At 38.4% G+C, this 22,738-nt stretch overlaps 2 protein-coding genes across 2 annotated transcripts in view; one reads left to right on the top strand and one right to left on the bottom strand.

Annotated features, from left to right (window-relative positions):
* Nucleotides 1–22,738, bottom strand: part of UBAC2 (UBA domain containing 2) — an 87,675-nt gene that overhangs the window by 59,491 nt on the left and 5,446 nt on the right. Inside the window, exons 2-4 of the mRNA XM_058018970.1 lie at nucleotides 19,373–19,500; nucleotides 16,322–16,441; nucleotides 15,787–15,893 (exon numbers count right to left, since the gene is read on the bottom strand). Of these exons, the coding sequence (XP_057874953.1) occupies nucleotides 15,787–15,893; nucleotides 16,322–16,441; nucleotides 19,373–19,500 (355 nt within the window). The remainder of the gene's footprint in view (nucleotides 1–15,786; nucleotides 15,894–16,321; nucleotides 16,442–19,372; nucleotides 19,501–22,738) is intronic.
* GPR18 (G protein-coupled receptor 18) lies at nucleotides 9,758–14,480 on the top strand. Its single transcript, XM_058018971.1, has 2 exons — nucleotides 9,758–9,797; nucleotides 13,162–14,480. The coding sequence occupies exon 2, from the start codon at nucleotides 13,206–13,208 to the stop codon at nucleotides 14,169–14,171; it is 966 nt and encodes a 321-aa protein (XP_057874954.1). The 5' UTR covers nucleotides 9,758–9,797; nucleotides 13,162–13,205; the 3' UTR covers nucleotides 14,172–14,480.

Here is a 22,738-nt window from a genome sequence, read left to right on the forward strand (position 1 = left end):
GGGAATCCCATGAGGACACAAACATACGATTCTGTGCAATAGTACAGAACCCAGTGCAAACCAACTAAATAACTATTTAGTGCAATACAACAGGTGTCCGCATACCTGACTGGTTCCAGAACAGAGGAAAACATTTTTAAAACAGCTCTGAGAAACCTCAGATTTCCTGCCCGTGACATACCCAACTGAAGCATTCAAAGTTCCTGTCAATAATTTGTCAATACATAAAATCAGTTCCACCAAATGATCAGTATCCCTAACCAAAGCTGGAGAGTGATGTGTCACCCTCCATGCCTGTGTAATGCACCATGGCACTGTCAGCTTTAAGCTGTACCTGGATGGACAAAGGGACCACCCAGCCTGAGGTTGCTGCCTAGCTGATATACAGATTGGCAAACTAAAGACACAGGGTCTCTGTTCCTCGAAAGATGTCACAGGAGGTTCCTGATTTAGGCCACAGAAATCTGTGACTGCACACCTGGTAATGATGACAATAGGCTATAATCCCATGGGCACTGGCTTTACCACCACTGTACACTCACTTTCTCAAACCGTGCCCGAGTGCAAGGCAAGCAATGGACACCTATGGACACGGAGCCAAGGCGCTCACAAAGACACATCCAGAAGGATGTGAGACTGCACACCACAGCCTGAGTGAAGTGCCTGCCCTCCAGGCCTGGACAGGGATAGTCTGGAAGCAAACTCATGCTTCTATGAGGGACAGCCAAGCCTTTTATAATCTTTCTGAATCTAAAGAGAGCTGTCTAGCAGATCTTAAGGATCTTGACACTTATTCTGGTAAACTGCCACTTGGGAGGCACTCTACTGAATTAAGAAGAGCAGGTAACCTCATTTAAGATAAGCATCTACTTCAAAGGCCCTTCAGACACATATAACCTCAAAAGTAGAACCTTATACTGGGAATGATCCAACTTGTAATAGAGATAGCTTTAAACTCTAATACATATACTTTTATTCTGCAAACTTCTTGCCTTAGAGAAAACATATTTGATAAGTAGTGATCCAAGACCCTGGCATGTTACACACCTGAATTTCCAGGGTTAAGATTTCATTGACTTGCTTTTCATCATTATTAGATTCACAGCTGTTCTTACTTCCCCTGAGAAATATTTTCAAAACATGCAGATGCTACCTGAACTTACAGCTCCCGTAACTTCACCTGTTTAATATTTCCTGGAGTAAAAGAAGTGCAGAGAACCCCCTGGGTAGCATCAGTCTCACAGAATCCTTTCCATGGACAAGTCTGGCTACATGACAACTGCCTGTGCTGGGGAGGGAGAGGTGGGCAGCACACATGAATGAGAGCTGTAGCCTTTCCTACCATCTCCTGATACCTGATCCTTCACTGCACTATGAGCTCCAACATTTCAGCACAGTAACCCTGCTTCTCTCTACACTACTGATCCCACAAATGGCTCAGATCACCCAGGCCACACCTGAGTATGTGATGGGATGAAGAGGGTCTTCACTCCCAGCTCCCATCTGATACAAGTATTAAATGATCTTATCAGGATCTGTATTTAGCATAATGCTTGGGCAGAGTGGAGCCAAAGTGCAGCAATTAATGTTGACCTACGTGGCAAAGCACACAAGTTATTTTTGCCTCATTTACTATGACCTATTTTCATGGTAGAGACAATAAGTTGAAGCTAAATACAGAATGTGACTCATATATTCCGTGTTCAATATTTGAAGCATAATTCTGTAGAACAATTAAGTTATTGGCTACTCCTCAGTCCTCTTCTACAGTAAATATTATTAGTAAATGTTGTGCTATTTTTTAGCTGAGCCATTTATTTAACTACTTTTGTACTCTTGGTAAAAAAATCAAATTTCTTCTAACCACATTATGATGAGGATATTGTAATAGATATCATAACATATCTTCAAAGGCTGAAGACTAGTAAAGGGAGGTTTTAATGTTTATCTTATTCACACAGTTTGGCTTACTTCACAATACTTGAACCTTAAAATGCTTCCCACCATTTTAGGGCTTTTTAGTCAAGAGACCATTCACACCTCCTTGTGTGAATGGCTGTAGTTCGACTTTTCCAATGAGTAAGTACTGTAAGGCAAAAGTTGCTGGCAGGAAACTCTTTAGCTTGTTCATGATAAAACAGAAACAAAATAGAAAAGCTGTAGCAGAGAAGTGATTTCTTTGCAAAACAAACTTCCCCATTAAGACCACCATATAACTCTTTTTCTCAACTACAGACCAAGGTATTTGAAGCAAAGTGATGACTAAACAAAAGGAGAGTATTCAGTAAGCATAAAATAAAAGCAAAGAGGAAATTTTAAAAGATGTTGTTACTTATACTGGAAGTCTTCAAGGTCATTTAACTCTGAAAAAGAGACATTTTTATTTCTAAATTCTTTAGAGAAACAACTGCAATACTTTTTTTATTAACTGTACACAATATCTTCTGTTTCATGCACATTTGTTTTTTAAAGTCTCAGTCATAACAACTGTACCTTCTTAGATACCACTGAACTTACTGAATCAGTTTCTGTTCATTACTTTGGTAAATCAAGAGGGCTTTCTTTAAAGCATTAGTCACTGCAAGACCTTCTTTGTGAAGTTACTTCATTACCCTCCTCATCTGTCCTAGGAGACCAATCCTAGCACCACACTCCATTGTGCAGAAGGCTACAACAGGCAGAGTATCTCCTCACACTAGCAATGTCTTCAACTGCTGTGAAGAATTAGTCATTCATTTTTCTTCCTTCTTCCTCCACTGCAATCAAATAATTAACTGCCCTACAAATACAGGGAGAGGGAAGCGATTCAAAGAACATCACTGGAATGGAAGCAGTTCATTCTGTGATGGAGGACAATATCATTTACATGAAAGGATATCAGATCCTTAAAACAAAATGTAGCAATGTATGCTCGTAGCAGAACTAAACAGGAGACAACTGATGTTTCTAGGATGCAATGACTCCTTTAAGCTGGTTTCCCTTCAGATCAAATGACAGAGGGCACTGCAGTGAGCCAATTTGCAAACAATAGCTGAAATGATAACTTGTACAGAATTGTTTGGCACAGACATCTACAATTAGCTGCAGGATTTCCTTTTAAATTCCAGAGGGACTTCCACATCCCTGTCTTTCTTTACTACGGCTGAACATGACGAACAAACAAGGTGTTCCTAACTCCGGAAAGAGGAAGGGAAGAGAGGGGAAAAAAACCCCCAGGCTGCCAGTAAAGACAGAAAGAAAGCTTGATCATGCCCACGTGGACTGAAAATAACCTTCAAGGGTCAACTGCTAAGCTAAAAAGGAGGCCCCTATTCCCACATAGGAAAGAAGGCATTGTTTATTCTCATGAAATAATTTAATCATAAAACTTTCACAAATCTCCTTCTGGAAAATGGAATGCTGTGCAAAGAGAGTCGTTGCTATTGCGTCTTATTTTAATAAAGACATATCAAACAAATACAACAACAAAATCAGAAAAAGGATAGCTTAAAAACACAGAGTTGCTTAATTTCTATTATTAGTTTATATCCTTGTGCTGTATAACAAAGCCAAAAGAAGAATCGTAAATGTTTCCAGTCTTTCTTCTCTTCCTCCACTAGGTGTCTTCTAATTCTTCACTTTTTCGGGGTAAACTCAGACTATGCTCAATAAGAAAGTCTTTGCTTACAACTCATTCTCAGAATTGTATCTTAATGTACAGAATTAATTGAACAGAAATGCAAAGGGGAGACCTGTATGAAATGTAACTATTCGAGCAATAACAGAATTTGAAGTTCCACAACTATGGGAACAATCACAGCTTCCATGCCACATGGTATGTCCCTTTCATAGGAGAGACAAAGTGGCTTTCATTCTTTGTAATCAGTTTTCCTGAAAAACTGGCTAAGTAGTGCAGGTGTATAAAGGAATTAATCCATCAGCCATTTCTGCCGTTCCAAAGATGAGTTGCTATGCTTGCTGAAGATCCGCAGATGGCAGCATTGATGCAGTAATTAGTCCTCACCACAGCAGAGGTCAAATCAAAAGCATTTCACCCAACTGTTTCGTATTTGAGGCTAAACCCCATTTTCCAGAGTGAGAAATCCTAGCACCAGGCAGTACAAGCACTGGGCCAGGAACTGTCAGGCAGTTAAAGAGAAGCCACATCCAGGATCACTACTACAAGACACTGTGTCAATCACTCACTGAATAACTGTGACAGGTTAGGCGCCATTACCTTGGAAATGAACTACATCATCTAGACAGTAATGAATGCTGTGAACCACGGGCTGCTGGTTCAGAGCCAGCCAGAGCTGCTGTTCACAGTTCTTATGGTCACCTCTATATGCTGCCAAATTTGAAAGAAGAAGGAATACAGAGATGTCCAACATCCTGCCACCTTTACTGCCCTTTCTACTCTCACTGTTCCTGGTTCAAAACAAGCTTTGCACTCCCTCTCATTTCTGCTATTTGTGATATGAATTTGGTGGCCTCAATCATCAGACAGCACATGGCTCAGTTACAAGCAAATAAAGGCAATGTCCTAGATGTTCTAAGACTAAAATAAAAAAGCATTGACAGGCAGTATGATTTGGAAGCAAAGGATGAAAGTGGTACAAAATACGGAACACACAAGTCCCAGTTCAGTTTCACTGTTCCATCCTATCTTAAAACCACTTTTACCAACACAATCTCTACATAAAGAAAACAGCTGCTTAAATTATGGAACTTTAGATTTATGCCCTGACTTACTCTCCTAGGCCTCTTGTCATGATAAAGCTTGGGATTTTCAGCCCCTTCCCTTTAATGTGCATGTGTGTGTGTGTGTGTAAAGGAGATACAATTTTTGTAGTTGAACAGTTAGTTGGGAAATACAGAGTCCTCTGACTGGACGTAGCTCTGTACCTGAAAAGACAGTGACTCTGAAATCACCTGCTTGCAGCCAGCTCTGCTGTCCACCATAGCCAGCTCAGAGAACAAGCTGCCCTTGTCCTGGTGCTCTGAGCACACTCACACTCAGCAGCTCTTTCATTTTCCTCCAAGGACAATGCTGAGCCTACACAGCAAGCAAACTTGCCCAGCAGAGCTCCTAACCAACCAGATTCACTGCTGTGCAGCAGGCACCAGGCTGCTTTGTCCCAGCCTGGATTATGCCAGCCCCTTTATCATCCTGATGTTCCTCCTGTGTCACCTCAACTCCACCACAGCATCCCAGGCTTCACAACCCCAACACACTGCTGCTGGCTCATCTGTGCCAGGGACAGGTGGTGCAGGCAGAGCAGCATTAGGAGACCATCACTTCTGCTGAGCAAGCTGCCTGCCAGGGTTGGGAACACACTGTAAGGCACCCTTGAATTTGAAGTGCTTATTCTAATTCACACAGCCCACTTTCACTACAGGTACTTTTGATTAAACCCTTCACTGCTCTGCTAAAGCCTATGTAGCAATTTTTAATTGTTTAATTTCTGATAACATCTACTTGGGCTAGTTACTGACAGAGCTTGTCCAAACTCCTGAACTCTGGAGGAGTCAGAACAACTCTCCCTACTCCTGCACTTGACTTCATCAAAGGAATCTGAGTACATGCAGGTCCAAATAAGCCATTTCTTTTGAAACACTAACTCTATTCCTGGGAGGCATATCAGGTTTCAGAACAATACTTCTTATGCACCTGAGACCTTTAAGAGCAGTTTAATAGTAAAAACATCACATATGACATACTTAGTAAGGAAAGAGTATTGGGAAAAAACCCTCTCCTACATACTTCCAAACTGGAACTAACTAGTTCCTGACAATGCAGCTTTAAGAAAAGAAAATAAAAAAAGTTGAGCATTCATGCCAGTTTTAAAAAACTGTGAAATATCTGTCATGAGAATTGTGCACTTTTTGAATTAGGAAAGCTGCTTCCCAAAAATCAGAAGACAGGAATTTGTCAAAGGCAACGTGGGGTCATCAAGGAGCATGGAACTGTGCAGGTATTTGCCATGAGCTAATATTAGACCATGGACACTCTGAGACTGCTGGTGTGTAAAAGACCACTGTCTCCAGCCCACTACCCCACTGTCACAGACATCTCAGAGATGCAACTTTCACTTTAATTAATTCGTAAAGTATTGTTTCTTTCAAAGGCTGACTGACAGTGATAAACAGATGAACTACAGGCCAGATGCACTGTATATTTTTAGGCTATTTAGTGACACAGGGTGTGTCTTGGCTGTACAAGAGGTGGTGTAGGGGGTGGAGGGAAGGGAGGAGGGGTAGGAAAAAAAACAAAATTACCCAGGAGAAACATGGAATGTTGATTTTTTTTTTAAGGGAAAAAACAAGATCTCCTTCCTCAAACCATACCATGTACTAGCAAAACAGGGAAGAGAAAGCTCACTATAACAGTAAATAAGACATGTCAGGTACAGCTAAGTAGGCTGCAGTTCTCTTAAGCTGCTCCCTTTTCCATTCCTTCAGCTCTGCTGCACACTGCATTTATACCTCCTCACACATGAGTGGGAGAGGAGAGATAGTTGTGCCATGACACAGCCTTGGAGTATCACACACAGCAAAACTGGAAACAACTGCAATAAGTTTATGCATTCAGTGCCAACTTTTAACCAGTAGTTTATTCTTTAGTATTCACTGTGGTGAACACAGTATGGGAATAAAAAATGAGGCCAGTTTTCATCAAGGTTGAGAACAGTAACCCAAAAGTACATGTGAACTCACCCACAACAGCAAGCCAGTAAGTTAACACACTGACATGGGAGGGTTGCTTCCTGCACCACTGGTGCAGTGAGCCATGCAAGAAGCTTCAGTTCTTTCTTTTCAATAGATCCCAACAGTGGAAAGTTTGAAAGGAGAAGAAGAACATGAGCTCAAGCCAGCTCCCTACCAAACTGAGGCACAGGGTAATCCTTCTGTCCCACTGTGTGCAGAACTTCTCTGTATCAGCTGGACAAAGCTTACATTACACAGTAAGTGAACAGGAAAAGCAGACTTTTCTGTACCATGACTAAACCACTGAAAGAACCAGCAGTGCATTAATTCTGCAAAAGCAACAGCATGAAGGCAATCTCTTTAGTGCTGCACTTTGAGGTTGTTGCAAGTGATCAAACTCATTTCTTATGAGGCTTACTACCAGTCAGTGAAGACACCATGGCAGACCACATGCACTCTGCCCTATCTTCAGACAGGAAGCACACTGGCTTAGCTTTTAACTACTTAAAACCAGCTTTAGCACAACATAATGCAACTAAAATTACCTTGTCTATTGCTCAAAGTTCAGAATAGCAAAAGAAGACCCCAGATGGAACTGAGCATTTAATTCAGTAGAGGCTGGAGCAGAGGAAGTACTCACCCATCTGTGGGAAACCAATGCAAGGCACTCATTTCTAGCTGATAAAACAGCAAAGGAAATAAAAATAGAGCCAGGTGCTTCCTACAGCAGAAACCAAAGTAACAGGGGAATGTGGCACTGCAGAGCAGCCCACTGCCTCTCACAAACCACAGGCAGTGCAACTTTTGACTCGGGTGTTCACCTCCAAATGCTTAGCACCCTGCAGCTGCAGCCAGCTGAGCACCTAGACAAGGAGCATGCAACTGCTGGTACTGCAAACACCTCTTTTCAGCCTCCTGCTGCCAAACACAGCTGCCTCTCCATGCCTGGGGGAAGGCCTGCCAGCCTACAAGCAGCAGAGAGGTTTGGCTGCCTCTTCTCCACCAGGAAGGCTGTGAAAAGCCTGAGTGAAAGCAGAACACAGACTGATATGCTGCAGCAAACCAGATGGATGGCTAACCTGCCAGCAGACTCAACTGGGCTGCTGCTGGCCACCTGTGTAAACTGTGGGATTTGATCTCAGCTGCCCTCACAAGGCATGACCTCCCTTGCAGGGTCAGAACATCAGCCACCCTCCAGACAAAATGACACAGCTACAAGAGGTCACACTTTCCACCCTCCCCCAAGCAGACAACAAGCCTAGAGACAACTCACAGCATATGGGTTCTCTGATCCCAAACTCAACATCTGCCTGCCTCCTATTAAACCCAGAATCACTTTTGTACTTCCTCTTTTGCTAAGGGAGGCACTGGCTGTCCACTTGCCTGTTTTGGCAAAAACAGAAATGCATAAACTGCATTCACAGAGCAGTTCAGCTTAGAAGGTGCCTCCACAATTCTGTATTTTTACCCAAAATAAAGTACTCTTGCCCAGGAGAGTGCAAAAGTCCAGTTCTTCTCTTCCACAAGATAGACATATGGCACTGAATTTCACTGAACAGTTGAAAACAGTGCTTTGTTCTGCTGAAGCATGCTCTGGAGCTGCTTTACTAATGATAAAGCCACTGAAGAGTTTTCAGCACTGGTTAGCCCTTTTAAGATATGCCTTAGTCCTAAAATATTAAGTGCTTTTAAATAAATTTATATTTCCCTAGGGTGATCTGGGAAGGATTTGCAGCTCACTGCATTTAAAAGGCCTTTGAAGGATCATTAAAAAACAAGTTTCATATTAGTTCCCCTGAACAGAAAAAACCCCTAAATATTTAAAGGTAATCTACACACCAAAAATCATGCCCAGGTCCTTCCCTATAATTACTTTAACAATCACACTGACCCATGCAGACACCTACATGGTAACACAAACCCATTCAGCTGATATGAATTACATTATTACAGTAGAGAGGGGTTTCTTTTCCCAGAAGTTATATTGAGCACTAAGTGAGGATCACCTACCCACATTAGTTTTACAGTCAGTGAAGAAAGACGTTCCCACAAACAAACCTGATTCTGGCAATTTCTGAACTGCAGGGCTTTGTTGTTTCTGGCACCAAGGGAACATCCTGGCAAATTCTTGACCACATGTCAGGTGGAGACCAAAACATTATTGCTCCCCTACTCAACACAGAGCTCTCTGCTACCACCTCCCAAAGACTGCCAGCCAGAGACCTGAAGCAACAAGCACTCTACAGAGAATATGGCATGAGCTCCTTCTCCAAATTGCTCTTCTAAAGGGTGGATCTTTTCTCAAGCTGACAAGAGGAAACACGGGAAGTTAGTCTTCTCCACCTATAAACCTTTGTGACTACTCCCATCCCACCTAAGATGACTTGCAGAGACACAGCTGAGAGATTTTACTCCATTTTAACACAGGCTAAAACCCCTTTTCATACAGCATTTTTCAGCAAAGCTCTCAAATAAGCATGTTATTAATTTAGACAGCGAATAAAAAATAGAAATATTGCTGCTGTGTAAATAAAATGTAATTACAGGCATAAACAAAGTTGTGTATTCAAGTGAATCAAACTTCTCATTTCAAATGCAGTGACTTTCTGTCACTTTCAGATTGACTGCTATCCAAGGCAATATAAATAAAAAGGGGATTTCCACAAAAAATCCACCAGACTATGCTCTACTGAAAATACATTTACATTGTGCTTATTACAAACTTATGCATAACCAAGATGTGTATTCTTGCAGATACCTTTTTATGGAAACTTGAAAATATGCTTTCATGATACCACAAACATTTAAGAGTTGAAAATATATGTAGTACAACAGCCCAGTCTGACCACACTGGAAATATTACAAACGTTTGACTGTTGAAAGGTAATAGAAATACCAGTTCATACACACCCCTTCTATGTGAAATAGTAACTTTTAAGTATGACCAATAAAAGAGCTCAGCACTAGTGAGATTACGTCATTGTTTCCTGCCTGAGAAGAGGAGCTATTTTAGCTAAGTGAAGCTGAGCAAAGAAGAGGAAGTCTAAACCTTCTACAGATTTGGGGCCATGAAAGAAGCATCTCTGAAGAAATTTTGCAGAGCACAAAAGGTGAGTAACAATCCCTTATGCTGTGCTAACAAAGTAACTTGGATGTTCATACATGTTGCTAAGAGACTTTGTTCAGAAGCAGAACATGGGCATTAATTCTAGAACTAATGAAAAGATATTTAATTTTTAATGCACTTTCAAAATATCAGCAGCATTCTATAAATAACATTTAAAGAAAAAATGATTGCATTTGTAACAGCATAGTACCATAAATACTGGATTTTAGGATTTTAGGATTTTAACAAAAATTTTAAGAGTATGCAATAAACGAAAACATTGGTAAGTACATTTATCACTAAAAGAAAAATGTTTGTTGTCATGAAATGAAAAGCAGGAGATCATGTTACTTGGTGCCTCTGTGCTTCAGTGAAAGCCATGTTATCCTTGGGGAACTGCAACCAAATATAAGGGACAAAGTAAAAAGGGGGATTGGGAAGAGAGATACACACATGGCCCTTTAAATGGAACTACTGTTACCTAACTTACATTAGGAATCTGAAGGAAAAGATTTAATTGTGATTTTCCTGTCAACATCTTTTTCTCATACAGGGCACCTAGCTAGCCTTCACAATTCACATTAGACATTCAGAATGTTAGTTATCATTAAAAAATTAAAAGATTGATAAAATATAGAGATAAACAACAGAGTAGTCATTCAGAATTAACACAGACAAGTCTTCCAGAAACCAGTGAACCAAGGGCTCTTCAGCAAGTGCTCAAATCAATACCAGTAAGTAAATGTTCCCATTATGAAAAATGGCAACTAGAGCAAAAACATCCACCCAGAGGCACCCAAAGATACGCTTGGGCTGACCTGGGAGGTACCAACCTGAACTCCAAGCAGAAAAGTACCAACGAAAAAGCTAAATATCTCCAATTGTGTATAAATGCAACGAAAAAGCTAAATATCTCCAATTGTGTATAAAAGCATATTTAACATATGCTTTTCAAAAATCTCAATATTTCTTACCTAGATAAATGCTACATTTTAGGATCTTAAAAATTAACTGGCATGCATTTAAATTCACAAAGTTGGGAAACAGTCTCCAAAAACCAAGGGAAAAAAAACAAAAAACAAACCCTTTCTGTTACAGCAAGTCAGTTCTTTGATATATCTCAGAACTGTTGCAAACTTGGAATAACCAGCAAACAAGGCAAGAAAAGTAGATGACACCAGATTCAGCTTCCTCTCTTCCCATCAACATCAGGCTACTGGTTATTTTGAAAATATGACCTGACCAGAACTAATTGCAGTCACTGCAAGTCCAAAGGAGACAAGAGCAAAATCAAAACTAAAATCCATGATGTTTCTTAATATTCAAGTGAATTATTCTACCTGTCTTATACATTACTACTCAATTCACCTGCCAAATCACTCAGGATATTGAGCTTGGTAGCTCTGCACTGTCAAACACAATCACTAGCAAGAGAAAAAAAATAACAGAACAAAAGAGGAAAAAAAAAAAACACAATGTGCAAGGGGGAGGTGTATATTAAGCAACATTTGGACAATTTTGTGCAACAATAGTGAAAGTGGAACAGTGTGCCAGATAATATTTTAACTATGCTGCTAGCACATGCACAACATTTTTAGCATATGCCATCTAACCTGCAATAAGGTTTGCTAGCATTTTTTAATTATTTTATTTTCATTATTAGGGTTCTTCACGCAATGAGGAATTTGAGAGGCATTTATACAGATGCCCCCCAAACCTCTTTTTTGTATTACGTACATGGCTTTTCCCAAACAAAACATAAATTCTGTTGCATGTTCTAATGTCCTCATCTGAGCACAAAACACGCCTTTTTTGTTTTGTACAGCTGAAAAAAAGACCTCAGAGTTAAGGGTTAAATATTTCTATCCATAACTTTATTATATCTGTAAACTGGAGAACTGTAAGAAAATTAGAATTCCAAATTTTATATTTCAAAGCAGAAACTAACCTACATAAAGATTTAATAGGTCATATTTAAGTTAGTTACTCCATGGTAATCTTCTGAAATGCAGCTGGTATTTGCCAGTGTCAAACCAGGATGCCAGATTAATAAACACTGGTTCAATCCCCTATGCATTCCTGTAGCACTGAGAAAGCATTGGGTAACATTACAGAGAAAGCATTAACCAGATGGGCAGTAACAATAAACCTGGGTTTCAATGCATTCTTCACTTCTGGAGATAAAACACACAGGAACTAGGCACCCTTCTGCTCTTGAGAACAGTTCTGGTGCCTAACAGATACTGTGGAACTTCCTTGGCCGTTTGTCACAAGTGGGAAGATCAGACAAACAACTAACTTGTTCCTCCTCTTCACAAAGCTGCCACAGGGCTGGGTAAAAGGCCAGACAAGAGGAACCCTCCCACATAAAGTCATGAAACTGCAATCACACCAAGGGCCAGGAAAGTGCTGGGGGTGAAGGTTAAACAAAGCACTCATGCAAGCACCAAGTAAGGTCTGCCATCCTCCAGAGAAAACCAGGGATCCTCTCCTTCACCTCTCTTCACCTCAGCCTGCACAGGGACATTTCAGATGTCCAACCCCTATGATCAAAAAGCAGGATGAAGGAACATAACTGTGCTCTGGGGTAGCTGGCTACCAGACAGCAACTTCTTCCCCAGACAAATAGTGTTCCTAAATGGCCTGGCTGGAGACTGTGCTGCTTTCCTCCTTTTTAGTTTTTTAAACAGGAAGTCTATTAATCTATTAATTTTACTCATATGTTGGGTGGGTGGTTCTGATGCCCTGGGATTAAACACTAATTAAACATGAGAAGCTATGCAGATACTCAAAGAGTTTTTTTAAGTGTCTTTAATAAGCAAAGCACCTGCTCTTTTGGGAGTTAAGTAGGTCCTACACAGATAAAAGGCAAAGTCAATACTCTTTGCATATCCAAATGTCACTAAATGCCATGCTGACTTGTTTCTATTCATAACTAGTTTTAGTCAAGAATTTTTTCAACGGAGACAGCTTGAAGAAATATTTTCTTTAGAAAGTACCTGTCATAGCTCAAATACAACTATTTCAATCTAATTATCAGCTACTGATGCACACTTGAAATGCCAATCTTGACTTTTTAATTCCTTATATTAAAAGCCCTGTAAGTAATAAAAATATTTTATTCAAACATACTTATAAATACAATTTTCACAAGTCTGAAAATACATATGTTTCCCTCAGAGGATGATAATGTATTTGCAGTCAGAAAAAGCAACAAAGCTAGAACATTTCAGAGCTAAACAATAGTTTCATCACTGAACACCATCCTAAAACAAGGATGTTTGGTTTTAGGATGTTTCTTCCTGTTTGTTTTTAAAGACAGATTTTATTTGACTGAGAATAACTTCCCATATTTTATCTAATTTTAGGGGATTTATGGAGTGCAACAACTATTCCTGAGTTCAATTAAACTATGACGCCAGAAAACTCCCACCCAGAAGAATACAGGATTGCATCACTGGTCTTCTACAGCTTTGTGCTCACAGTGGGATTGCTGGTGAATGCCACTGCACTGTGGGTGTTCAGCTGCACTACCAAGAAGAGAACCACTATAACTGTATACATGATGAACGTCGCATTGCTTGACCTGGTTTTTATCTTCTCCCTGCCCTTCCGGATAATCTACCACGGGACGGAAGCGTGGCCTTTTGGAGATACCTTCTGCCGGATCCTCGGGGCTTTCACCGTGTTTTACCCAGCCCTTGCTCTGTGGCTGCTCGCTTTCATCAGCGTAGACAGATTCATGGCTATTGTCCAGCCCAAACATGTCAAAGAACTCAAAAATACAAAAAAAGCTGTGCTGGCTTGCGCTGGAATCTGGATAATGACCCTCTCAACAACATCCCCGTTGGTGTTTTTACGATCTGATCCAGACCAAGCCTCAAATTTCACCACCTGCATGAAAATGCTTGATATCATCCATTTAAAGGAAGTAAATACACTGAATTTTTGTCGCTTGATTTTTTTCTTTCTGATCCCCTTGTTTATCATGATGGGGTGTTACCTAGTCATTATTTATAATTTTATTCATGGCAAGACTTCCAAACTGAAGCCTAAGGCCAAGGAGAGATCCATAAGAATTATAGTTACTCTGATTGCTCAGGTACTCATCTGCTTTGTACCCTTCCACATCTGCTTTGCCTTCCTGATGCTGCAAGATGAAAATACAAGTTACAATCCCTGGGCAGCCTTCACCACCTTCCTCATGAATCTCAGCACATGCTTGGATGTTATACTGTACTACATTGTTTCCAAACAATTCCAGGCAAGAGTCATCAGCGTGATCCTTTATCGCAATTACCTTCGGAGCGTGCGCAGGAAAAGTTTTCGAACTGGAAGTGTCAGATCACTCAATAATATTAACAGTGAAATGATATAAAAAGAGGAAAAATGTCAGGGGACTTTTACAATGCAAACAAGGGATTCTTTTTCCAAATTCTAGCACTCAGCTACGCAGAAGGATGTTCGATAACCAAAGGTAACAGCTATATTTGTGCATTGTAAATGTGACAGAAGCAGAATAATAATTGCACTTCTTTTTATTTGCTCAACATCTTTTGTTGTTTCACCTGAAATGAACTAAAACCTAGCACCAGTGTTAAACTTTCCAATGCTTTTATCACCTCAAACGACTGTGAATATTGTCAGATGTGAAAGAGACTATTAATATAATAAAGTAGACAACACTGAAGAATTATGATGCAATGCATATATGAATTTTTTATATTTGCATAATCAAATGCTCCTGAAACTACTGTATATCCCACATTTCTAAAATTAATTTCATTCTCTCAATATCAAAGTCATTATGACTTAATGAGAAGGCATATGTAGATAAAATTTATATTTCACTTAATTAAAAACTTCTTTGATGCAAATTTCTTTGTAAACTACTACATTCTGCAGTCATAAAAATACCATCAAAGGGTAAAATGGTCAGACTGTTCATCACCTACCTGTGGGTATGATGTGCACATTTATGATACCTTACTTTTGCACAAAATATCTTTTTACATATAGGAAAATATTAATTTCTCCAGACACATTAGCAGCCTCTGTCCTAGCAACAAACTCTACGTAACAAACACAAGTAACTGCAGTAGCTACTCAAGCTTTCAACTTCTTTTGAATACTCAGACACCACAAAAAATGTATTTTTATAATATCAAACACATGCTTTTTGTCCCTTATAAATCAATCTTTAGATACTTTCAACAGATTCTCTGGAAAAGCAGAAATAAAAAAGAAAACATCTGATACAGTGTTTAATATTAAAAATCTTACTCCAAGAGCTTTCATTATTACCTCAGAGTGTGCAACACATGGAAACTCAAGTGTGTGTGATCTCATCTGCCAGAAGTTTAACCACAAAGGGCTGCAAGCTCTGTGGTCCTACTGTAATATGCATATATTTTATTAAGTGCAGAAATCTCAAACATAGGTTATTCAAAACTGAACCACTGAACACCTTAAAGCTGTAAGAACTTCAGCTGCAAGCACAAAATGGAGTAACAACCTCTGGCACTCAATTTTTAAAAAACATACAAAATACCAACACGAAATGCATGTGCATTTACAAGTGAACATAAAGCACATGACTTACAGTCCTGTTGCCTTTCTGATTTAAGACAGTAATCAGCCCAAACTGATTGCAGTTTTTACAAACTGAATGGATGCAAACAATTTAGACTGAACAAATACAGCAATAATTTGTGTGCTGCAAGCCATGTTGCAATCATGTTAACAGAGGAAATGAGACTAACAGATTGGAAACTAAACATTGTATGGATAAATTATAAATTAAACACAAATCATAGCTAAGAAATAAATGTTTGAAATTACAGTAGTTGTGCCAAGAACCTTTACACTTCAGTTCAAAAGAGGATTAAATTAATTTGAAGAGTTACACAAAGAAAGGTTTTTAAAATAAAATCTTGAGAAAACAATCCCTTGAAACTATATCTAAAGGAGCCAATTCATTAGAAGCTACTTACAAACCAGAAGGCAAGCTGTTGATGGTGATGCCAAATACATACTGAGTGATTTCTACAAGGAGAAGATCAAAAAAAGCTGAGAGCATCCAAGCGCCCAGTAAAAAAGACTGGAAAGAAAAAGGTTAATTTGAATCAATTCAACAGTTTCAAAATAAAGTTTTAATATACCTCTAAATATAACAAAAAATAAGAAAACCTCTATAGTAGTTCGATTAAGTTAAATTCAATCTTTAGCACAGCATAATTCCAGGTCTACTTGTCTAGATACTGAAGAATCAAGGGTAAGATTGTTTCCAAAATTAAATTTGATGAGTCTGATCTTACAAGTGATACTGCAAATAGAAATCAGAATAATCCACTGACTGCAAGGTATTATCAATATCAATTTAAATTTATTAAAACCAAATTATCTTTACAACCCTGTAACACATTTCTATACAACACGCTAGAAATAAAACTTCAGTATTGATCCAGGAGTACAAGACTAAACTCTATAGAAAAGTTTCTATTAAAAAACTCTCAAAATTGAACTTACTGAAAATTTTCTGCTGCCATATCTTCTTTCAAATATTCGGAAGTTGTAAATGAGCAGAGTGCTGCAGAATGTGTCTTTCAAATCAAGACATATTGTTCTTCCACAGACAAGTCTCCAAATCTGGAAGGTTAATATCATCATGTTAAGCCATTCCTCTTTCAAGGAAATTCTTTACAGAATTTGTGCTCCGAGAGAATGCAATACTGGGGTCAGGTAAGAGAAACACAGCACAGTTAAGGAGGAAAATACAGAGAGTCTCTAAAATATTTTCAAAGCAGATGTTTAAGTGTTAAAATAAATAAACAATTAAAATTAACTCAAAATACACTTTGAGGTTCCTAGTTTACACTTAGAAATACAAATGTAAATCACATCCCTAGTGAATTTAGAATTACAAAAAAAAAATTTTGAAGAAACCTCCAGATACAAAATAGTACAGTGTAACTGTTCTAAGAAGGTCTAACCAGATCAGCTTGCTCAGGGCCATGCCAAGTTGAGTCTTGAACATCTCTAAGGATGGAAACTGTTCCTCTATTCCATCAGTCTTACAGTAAAAACCTTTATCTTTAAATGGGATTTCTTGTATTTGAATTCTTGCCCATTGCCTCTTTGTCCTTTCACTGGGCTTGGCTCCCTCACATTAGGTATTTACAAGCACTGGTAAGATCTACCCTAAACCTTCTCTTCCCCAGGTTAAACAATCCCAGCTCTCTCAGCCTCTCCTCATACACCAAATCCTCCAGCCCCTGACCAGCCTGGTGGTCCTCCACTGGAACTCTCTGCAATATGCCAAGGACCCTCAGGGCTTTTCCTGTAAAGTGATTTCCAGCTGTTCAGCCCACAGCCTGTACTGGTGCATGGTGTTACTCCTCTCTGATGCAGGAGTTTGCATTTGTCCTTGCTGTACTAATGTTCCTACTGACTCTTTTCTCTCCTCTAAATGGCTGCAGAACTAACAGGTGTAGCAACTCCAAATGCAAGTTTTACATCACCCACAGGCTTGCTGAGGGAACACTATGTCCTACTGTCCAAGTTATGAATGAAGACACTAAACAGAACTGGCCCCAGTCCACTCCACTCAGCATTCCCACTATCCCATGTCAACTTGCCCAGTTTTAAATGCTAGCCTGAGTATGATCCCTCCTGAAGTCAAGACTGGCAGGGCCATGACCTTGAAGCTGAATATTTCATGCACTAACTGAGCAGCTCTCACACAGGCTATGAAAGGCTTCTAGCCTTACTGCTCTTTGCTTTAGCCAGCTTAAAAAAAACACATAGATATGATATAATGAAGACCTTTTACACACAGCATTTTCACTGCTCTTGAAGGCCCTCTGTACGGAGACAATGACCTTTTAGTTTTGGACAGCACATATTTTGCCTTCCAAATCAAATGTACTCTTCTTCAACTGTTCACTTTAATTTGTGTGCTCTCTACCAGATTTAAGAAGTGTTAAAATCCAACATCCAAAATGTTTGTTCATTCCTTGAAAAAATACCTTTCCACTAAACACATCCTTGCAGGTGAATTTATTCTAAACAAAATTTCTTTTAAGAGTTCTCATTTGAATATTAGCACCAGACAGGAGTTAAACAATCTGTTCTCTCTGATCTCAGAGGTACTCAGTGATTTAGTAGATAGCTTGCTCCAAGGGCTGTGACAATAAATGAAATGATCTCATGAAATAAAAAAATCCAAACTCACAAATTCCCCCCAAAGCAGCACAATAAAAGTGTCACAGCTTTTACAGATACTTGCAATGTTTATGGTTAAGACACGGTAGAGATGTTTTCTTTGAATAAAATGCAGCTACTACTGTTTTTCAGCAGATCAAACATATGGAAAGAGAGGATTCCTCTGAAGACAGATCTCAAAACAAACAAATAAACAAATCCCAAACCCACACAATTTCCATTAAAACTTGAATAGTTTCTCAGACTTTTTCATTCCCCTCCCCAAACACTTGGCTGTAGCATTTTTAAAAGGCAGACATCATTTATGTATTTTCACTGCCCTGCATCAGCAAGATACTTGGTAAATATGAGCAGTGCTCTTGCAGAGTTGTAATTTATTATTACAATAAAGCTCTTGTTTCTGACAAGAAAGATTACAGAGACCACAATAGCACAGAGATCACTAGCTAGGTCTAATAATCTTTTAATGCTTACAGGCTACAGCTGGCATCCTCAAAGACATTAATTTGACTACATACCTTTTGTTTGATGCAATTGTAATATCTGTGGGGTAAGATAAACACAGAGGCATTTGCTAACCTTTCTCTATTGAGCAGTAGTTTGCCACTTCCAAAAACTAAAAACATCCCAAAACAAATACCCACAGAACTTATGAAAGTGCATTATTTCAACATTTAGAGCTGATACTATAGGATCCTTAATTAAATTTAAAATAAAATATTACAAGATACAATATCTAAAAGATAGAGTATCTTTGTTTGAAACAGGAATGAGCATGAAATTAACCAATTCAGCCAATTACTGAAGAGCACGACAAACTCCCCCATCATCTGGAATTTTCAATTTAGAAGCAGCAGTTCTATTCAACAAGCAAAGTTTAGTTTTCCACAACTGACTACAACAGTTAGATAGAGAATGAAAATTATGGCCTCCGTTGTTAAAATAACTAATTTATAATCAGCATGCCTAATCAAAGTAGCCCTCTTCAGCCTCAAAAATTAGGCACAATAAGACACCGACATTAATATCAAAATACTTGTATTAATAAATGGGTTAAGTCAGACTTCATTCACAGCAAGTTTACATATGCCAATGCCTGAAAGGAAAAACAACACAAACCAAGTAGTTTCCCAGACAAGAAAAAGAAATGAAAAGCTATGTTGATTGTTTCAGATCAGTTTTTCTCATGTTTTCCAAAAAGCAGCATACTGGAGTGATATAAAAAACTATAAGAACAAGCTGGTCTACAGCAGTAAACAAAGGGAAAGAACCAAAGGACAAACAGACTGTGGGGGAAAATTGCACAGAAAACCACAGTTTGCAGTCTCTTTTCACACAAAGTGAACAGACTCTTACCTGAAAATCCTCTTTTACAGCTTGTAGGTTATAAACAAAGAACTTCTGATAGTGTTGGAAGAGCAGAGTCAATAGAATCGAGATGGCACTTGGGACTAGTAACAAACTCTTTGACAAAGGCGCTTTATCTTAAAGACAAAACAAATAAACAATCAAACCATTTCAGAGAAAAGTCTTTCACATTCAAAAAGTGACATATTTAAACAGGTGACTGGAAGACATAATAGCAGTGACACCATCTTGACTTTTTAGCTCAACAACTTCCCAAGTTCTCAAAAACTTGTGAATAGATGGGAAGAACACACTAATCAAAGGAAATGTTTAGAGATATTAATGACAGGTGAATATTAACAGACATTTTGTTTCCAACACTGTCTCATGAAATTAGCTCAGCTAAACCTAAGCTCTTTGCACCTACTGAGGTCATGTCCTCCTATACTGCCCTCCTAAGGCTCCGTTGCATTTCAGGAAATAAAATAATCACTCTTTTTTTCTAGCAAAATATACATGCACATCTGTTAAATACTTCTGTTTCCCTTGCCTTAGGGATTAAGATTTGATTTTTCTTAGAGGCTATGAAGCAGGAACCACCTGAATAAATGGACTTTCTTACCACTGCACTTAGATCCACCATTCAAGGAATCATATCTAAGTCAATTTACATGATACTCATCTTCCTTCCATTCAATCATTACAATTATTCATTTAAAAATTACTAGAATCAGAATGTTTATGAAATCAGAACTTCTTTCCCTCTGGGGGTGTGACTTTCAGAAAGGACACTCAGAAAAAGCAGGCAAAGAACAGCAAAATCTGCAATACACATTTCACATTTACTAAAATCTGCCAAGTAGGATATCCAGCAGGAGCATAGCAGCAATTCACCCTAACCTTCTGGTGCAGCTGATGCCATAAAACACAAACTCTTGCCCAAAAACTCAAGCCAACACAGAGACTCTGAAATATTATTTATTCTACAACTTCTCTCCTTCTCACAAATGCAACCTAAATGACATTTACTTTCTTTCCAAATACATCAGCTATGGCACAGAATCCATTCATTTTCACACAACTGTTTTTGCAGGGTACTACAAAAATCCATAGTTCTGTTGTCATTCTTCCTAATATAATAAAAGGAGCAATAAGATTACATTAAAAGTATTAATGGGGAGTAAAGAGCAGGAACACAGCAGGAACAAAACTGCATGAAACAGCATAATACAATAAACATTTACTACCTGTCCAGGATAAAGTGACTATCATGAAGGACTTTTTTAACATCTGCTGTGCACTAGAACAGTAAACTGCTGTTTACTGAAAGAAAAAGCAGATGGCAATAGGCACCAAAGAGAAGACTTTAATCATGGCACAATCCCACTGCCATCAAAAATATGGCTCTTGCTACATAGTATAAGCATGATCCTCATCCAAGTATTAACTGATGACATCAAGAATTACTTTGATGGGCACAGTGAGCTGTTCACCACCTTGAAGTCTGCAGTCTTCTGATGTTCACCATGGGAAGAAAACATCTATGTGTATCATAATGAAAACTTGTACTTAAAACTATTAATTCAGTTCACACCCATACCTTTTGAGTTCATTATTTAAAAATGCAGTTTTCATTTAAGCAAGTATGGCCTTGAAGAACCATCCTTTTATAGAAATTAGGCAGTGACTTGGATTGGCAAAGGTTGATGTTACTATGCTAAATATAAGCTCTGCTTTTATGACTGCATCAGACACCAGTCTGGCTGATTCTTTTTATTTTAATGCAAGAAAACTGTCCACATTTCAATCTGCTATCTTTCCTTGGGTTTGTTTTATGGGTTTTTTCCTCCAAAAATGGTCTATATTCTTTAGACATCCTTTTTTTATTTAATTATTCATTCCTCTAATTCAGTTGGACTTTTCAAAACCATCTGAAGCCATCAGAGAACTGTACAATGGGGAGGAAAAAGAAGCTGGAACTTCCTGAAAGCTACTACAAAGACAATGCACACAGATATTCATTTGAAACCTCAAGCAATACTCCCCGAGTTAACTTAGTTAAATTAACATTTCTTAATGTGAAAAGGTCAATTTTATAATCAGATACAGATTTTTCATACTTGGAAGTACAGCCTAATTCGGAAGAATTGTAATAGTCACAACAATAAACATTTCTGAACCAAAGTTTGATAAAAATTGTTACTTTACTGTATTTTAAATTTAAATTTTACTTTAAATTGTTATTTTACTATATTTTACTAAATGCATTTACATTATTTCATTAATTTTAAGAAATTAATTAGCTCACAAGAACTAATTAATCCTATAAAACTTTTTACACAAGGATCACATTACCACAGACATGCATGAGAACAAAGTCTCTAGATAACCCATCATGACTATATTTTTCTATACAGGTTTAATATGTAGATTTTACTGCAATTTTTTTATTAGATCATTTTTACATTATAGGTAATATACACTGAAATACTTCATCCTATTAAGTTAATTCCTAATTTGAATGCTTTCAAAAAATCCAACCAACAGAACCATATCTATTTTCTCCAAAAGTGCGAACACACATTTTTATTAAAAGTCTCCTTTTAGCTTTCATCTTAGGCATTTTAAACTCTGATACAGGGAAAAAATACTTATTATAAAACATGTCATCAAGTGAAAAACCACAGAAGCACCTAACCCATAAATCTGACTGTCACCCACAGGAAACATCACATGAGTGATGAAAATTTCTACTCTCCAGCTTCTCATAATGCCATCATGGTTGAGAAGTTTATTCTTGTCTGGTGAACTTGAAAAATATAATAATGCATCCTCTGAAATTCTTTTTCCAAGTGTTTCACTGCACAGTGTAGCAGTTTGCTTTATCCCCCAAGAGCATATAGATCCTTCTTGAGGATTGCTGTGAGGTTGTGGGGAAGGAATAACCTTCCCACCACTGTGGAATGCCTCAAGCATGGCAGACCAAAAATGACAACAATGCCAGATTTTGCACAATCGGGCATTCTGATATCCAAGTCAAATTCCTGGCTTACAATGCAAAGGTAAAATTTGGAAAGTAGAATTCTAATCCAATGAATGTGCAAGCATGGATGAAATGGAACTAGTTACCACAAACCTACCAGGGCACCAGTCTGCTGGCAGCACGGTGTCTTTATACCACATAGAGAAAGAAGAATGAAAGGATAACCACTCATTTTGACCTTGAAAGTTAAAATATATTAAATACTGTCTTCAAAGATCTTGGAATAAATTTGCAATCCCAAAGTGCTCCTTAAGTGGCATTTCTTTCAAACAACAGGCAGTTATAGCACTGGTGCTGCAACACATCTACTGAGCATCCACCTAAGCACCCAG

This window comes from Melospiza georgiana, chromosome 2 (genome assembly GCF_028018845.1).
Source record: "Melospiza georgiana isolate bMelGeo1 chromosome 2, bMelGeo1.pri, whole genome shotgun sequence".
Lineage (NCBI taxonomy): Eukaryota > Metazoa > Chordata > Aves > Passeriformes > Passerellidae > Melospiza > Melospiza georgiana.

What these genes read in the sequence shown, in the direction of transcription:
- GPR18 (XM_058018971.1), top strand. Translation starts at nt 13,206, where the DNA reads ATGACGCCAGAAAACTCCCACCCAGAAGAATACAGGATTGCATCACTG.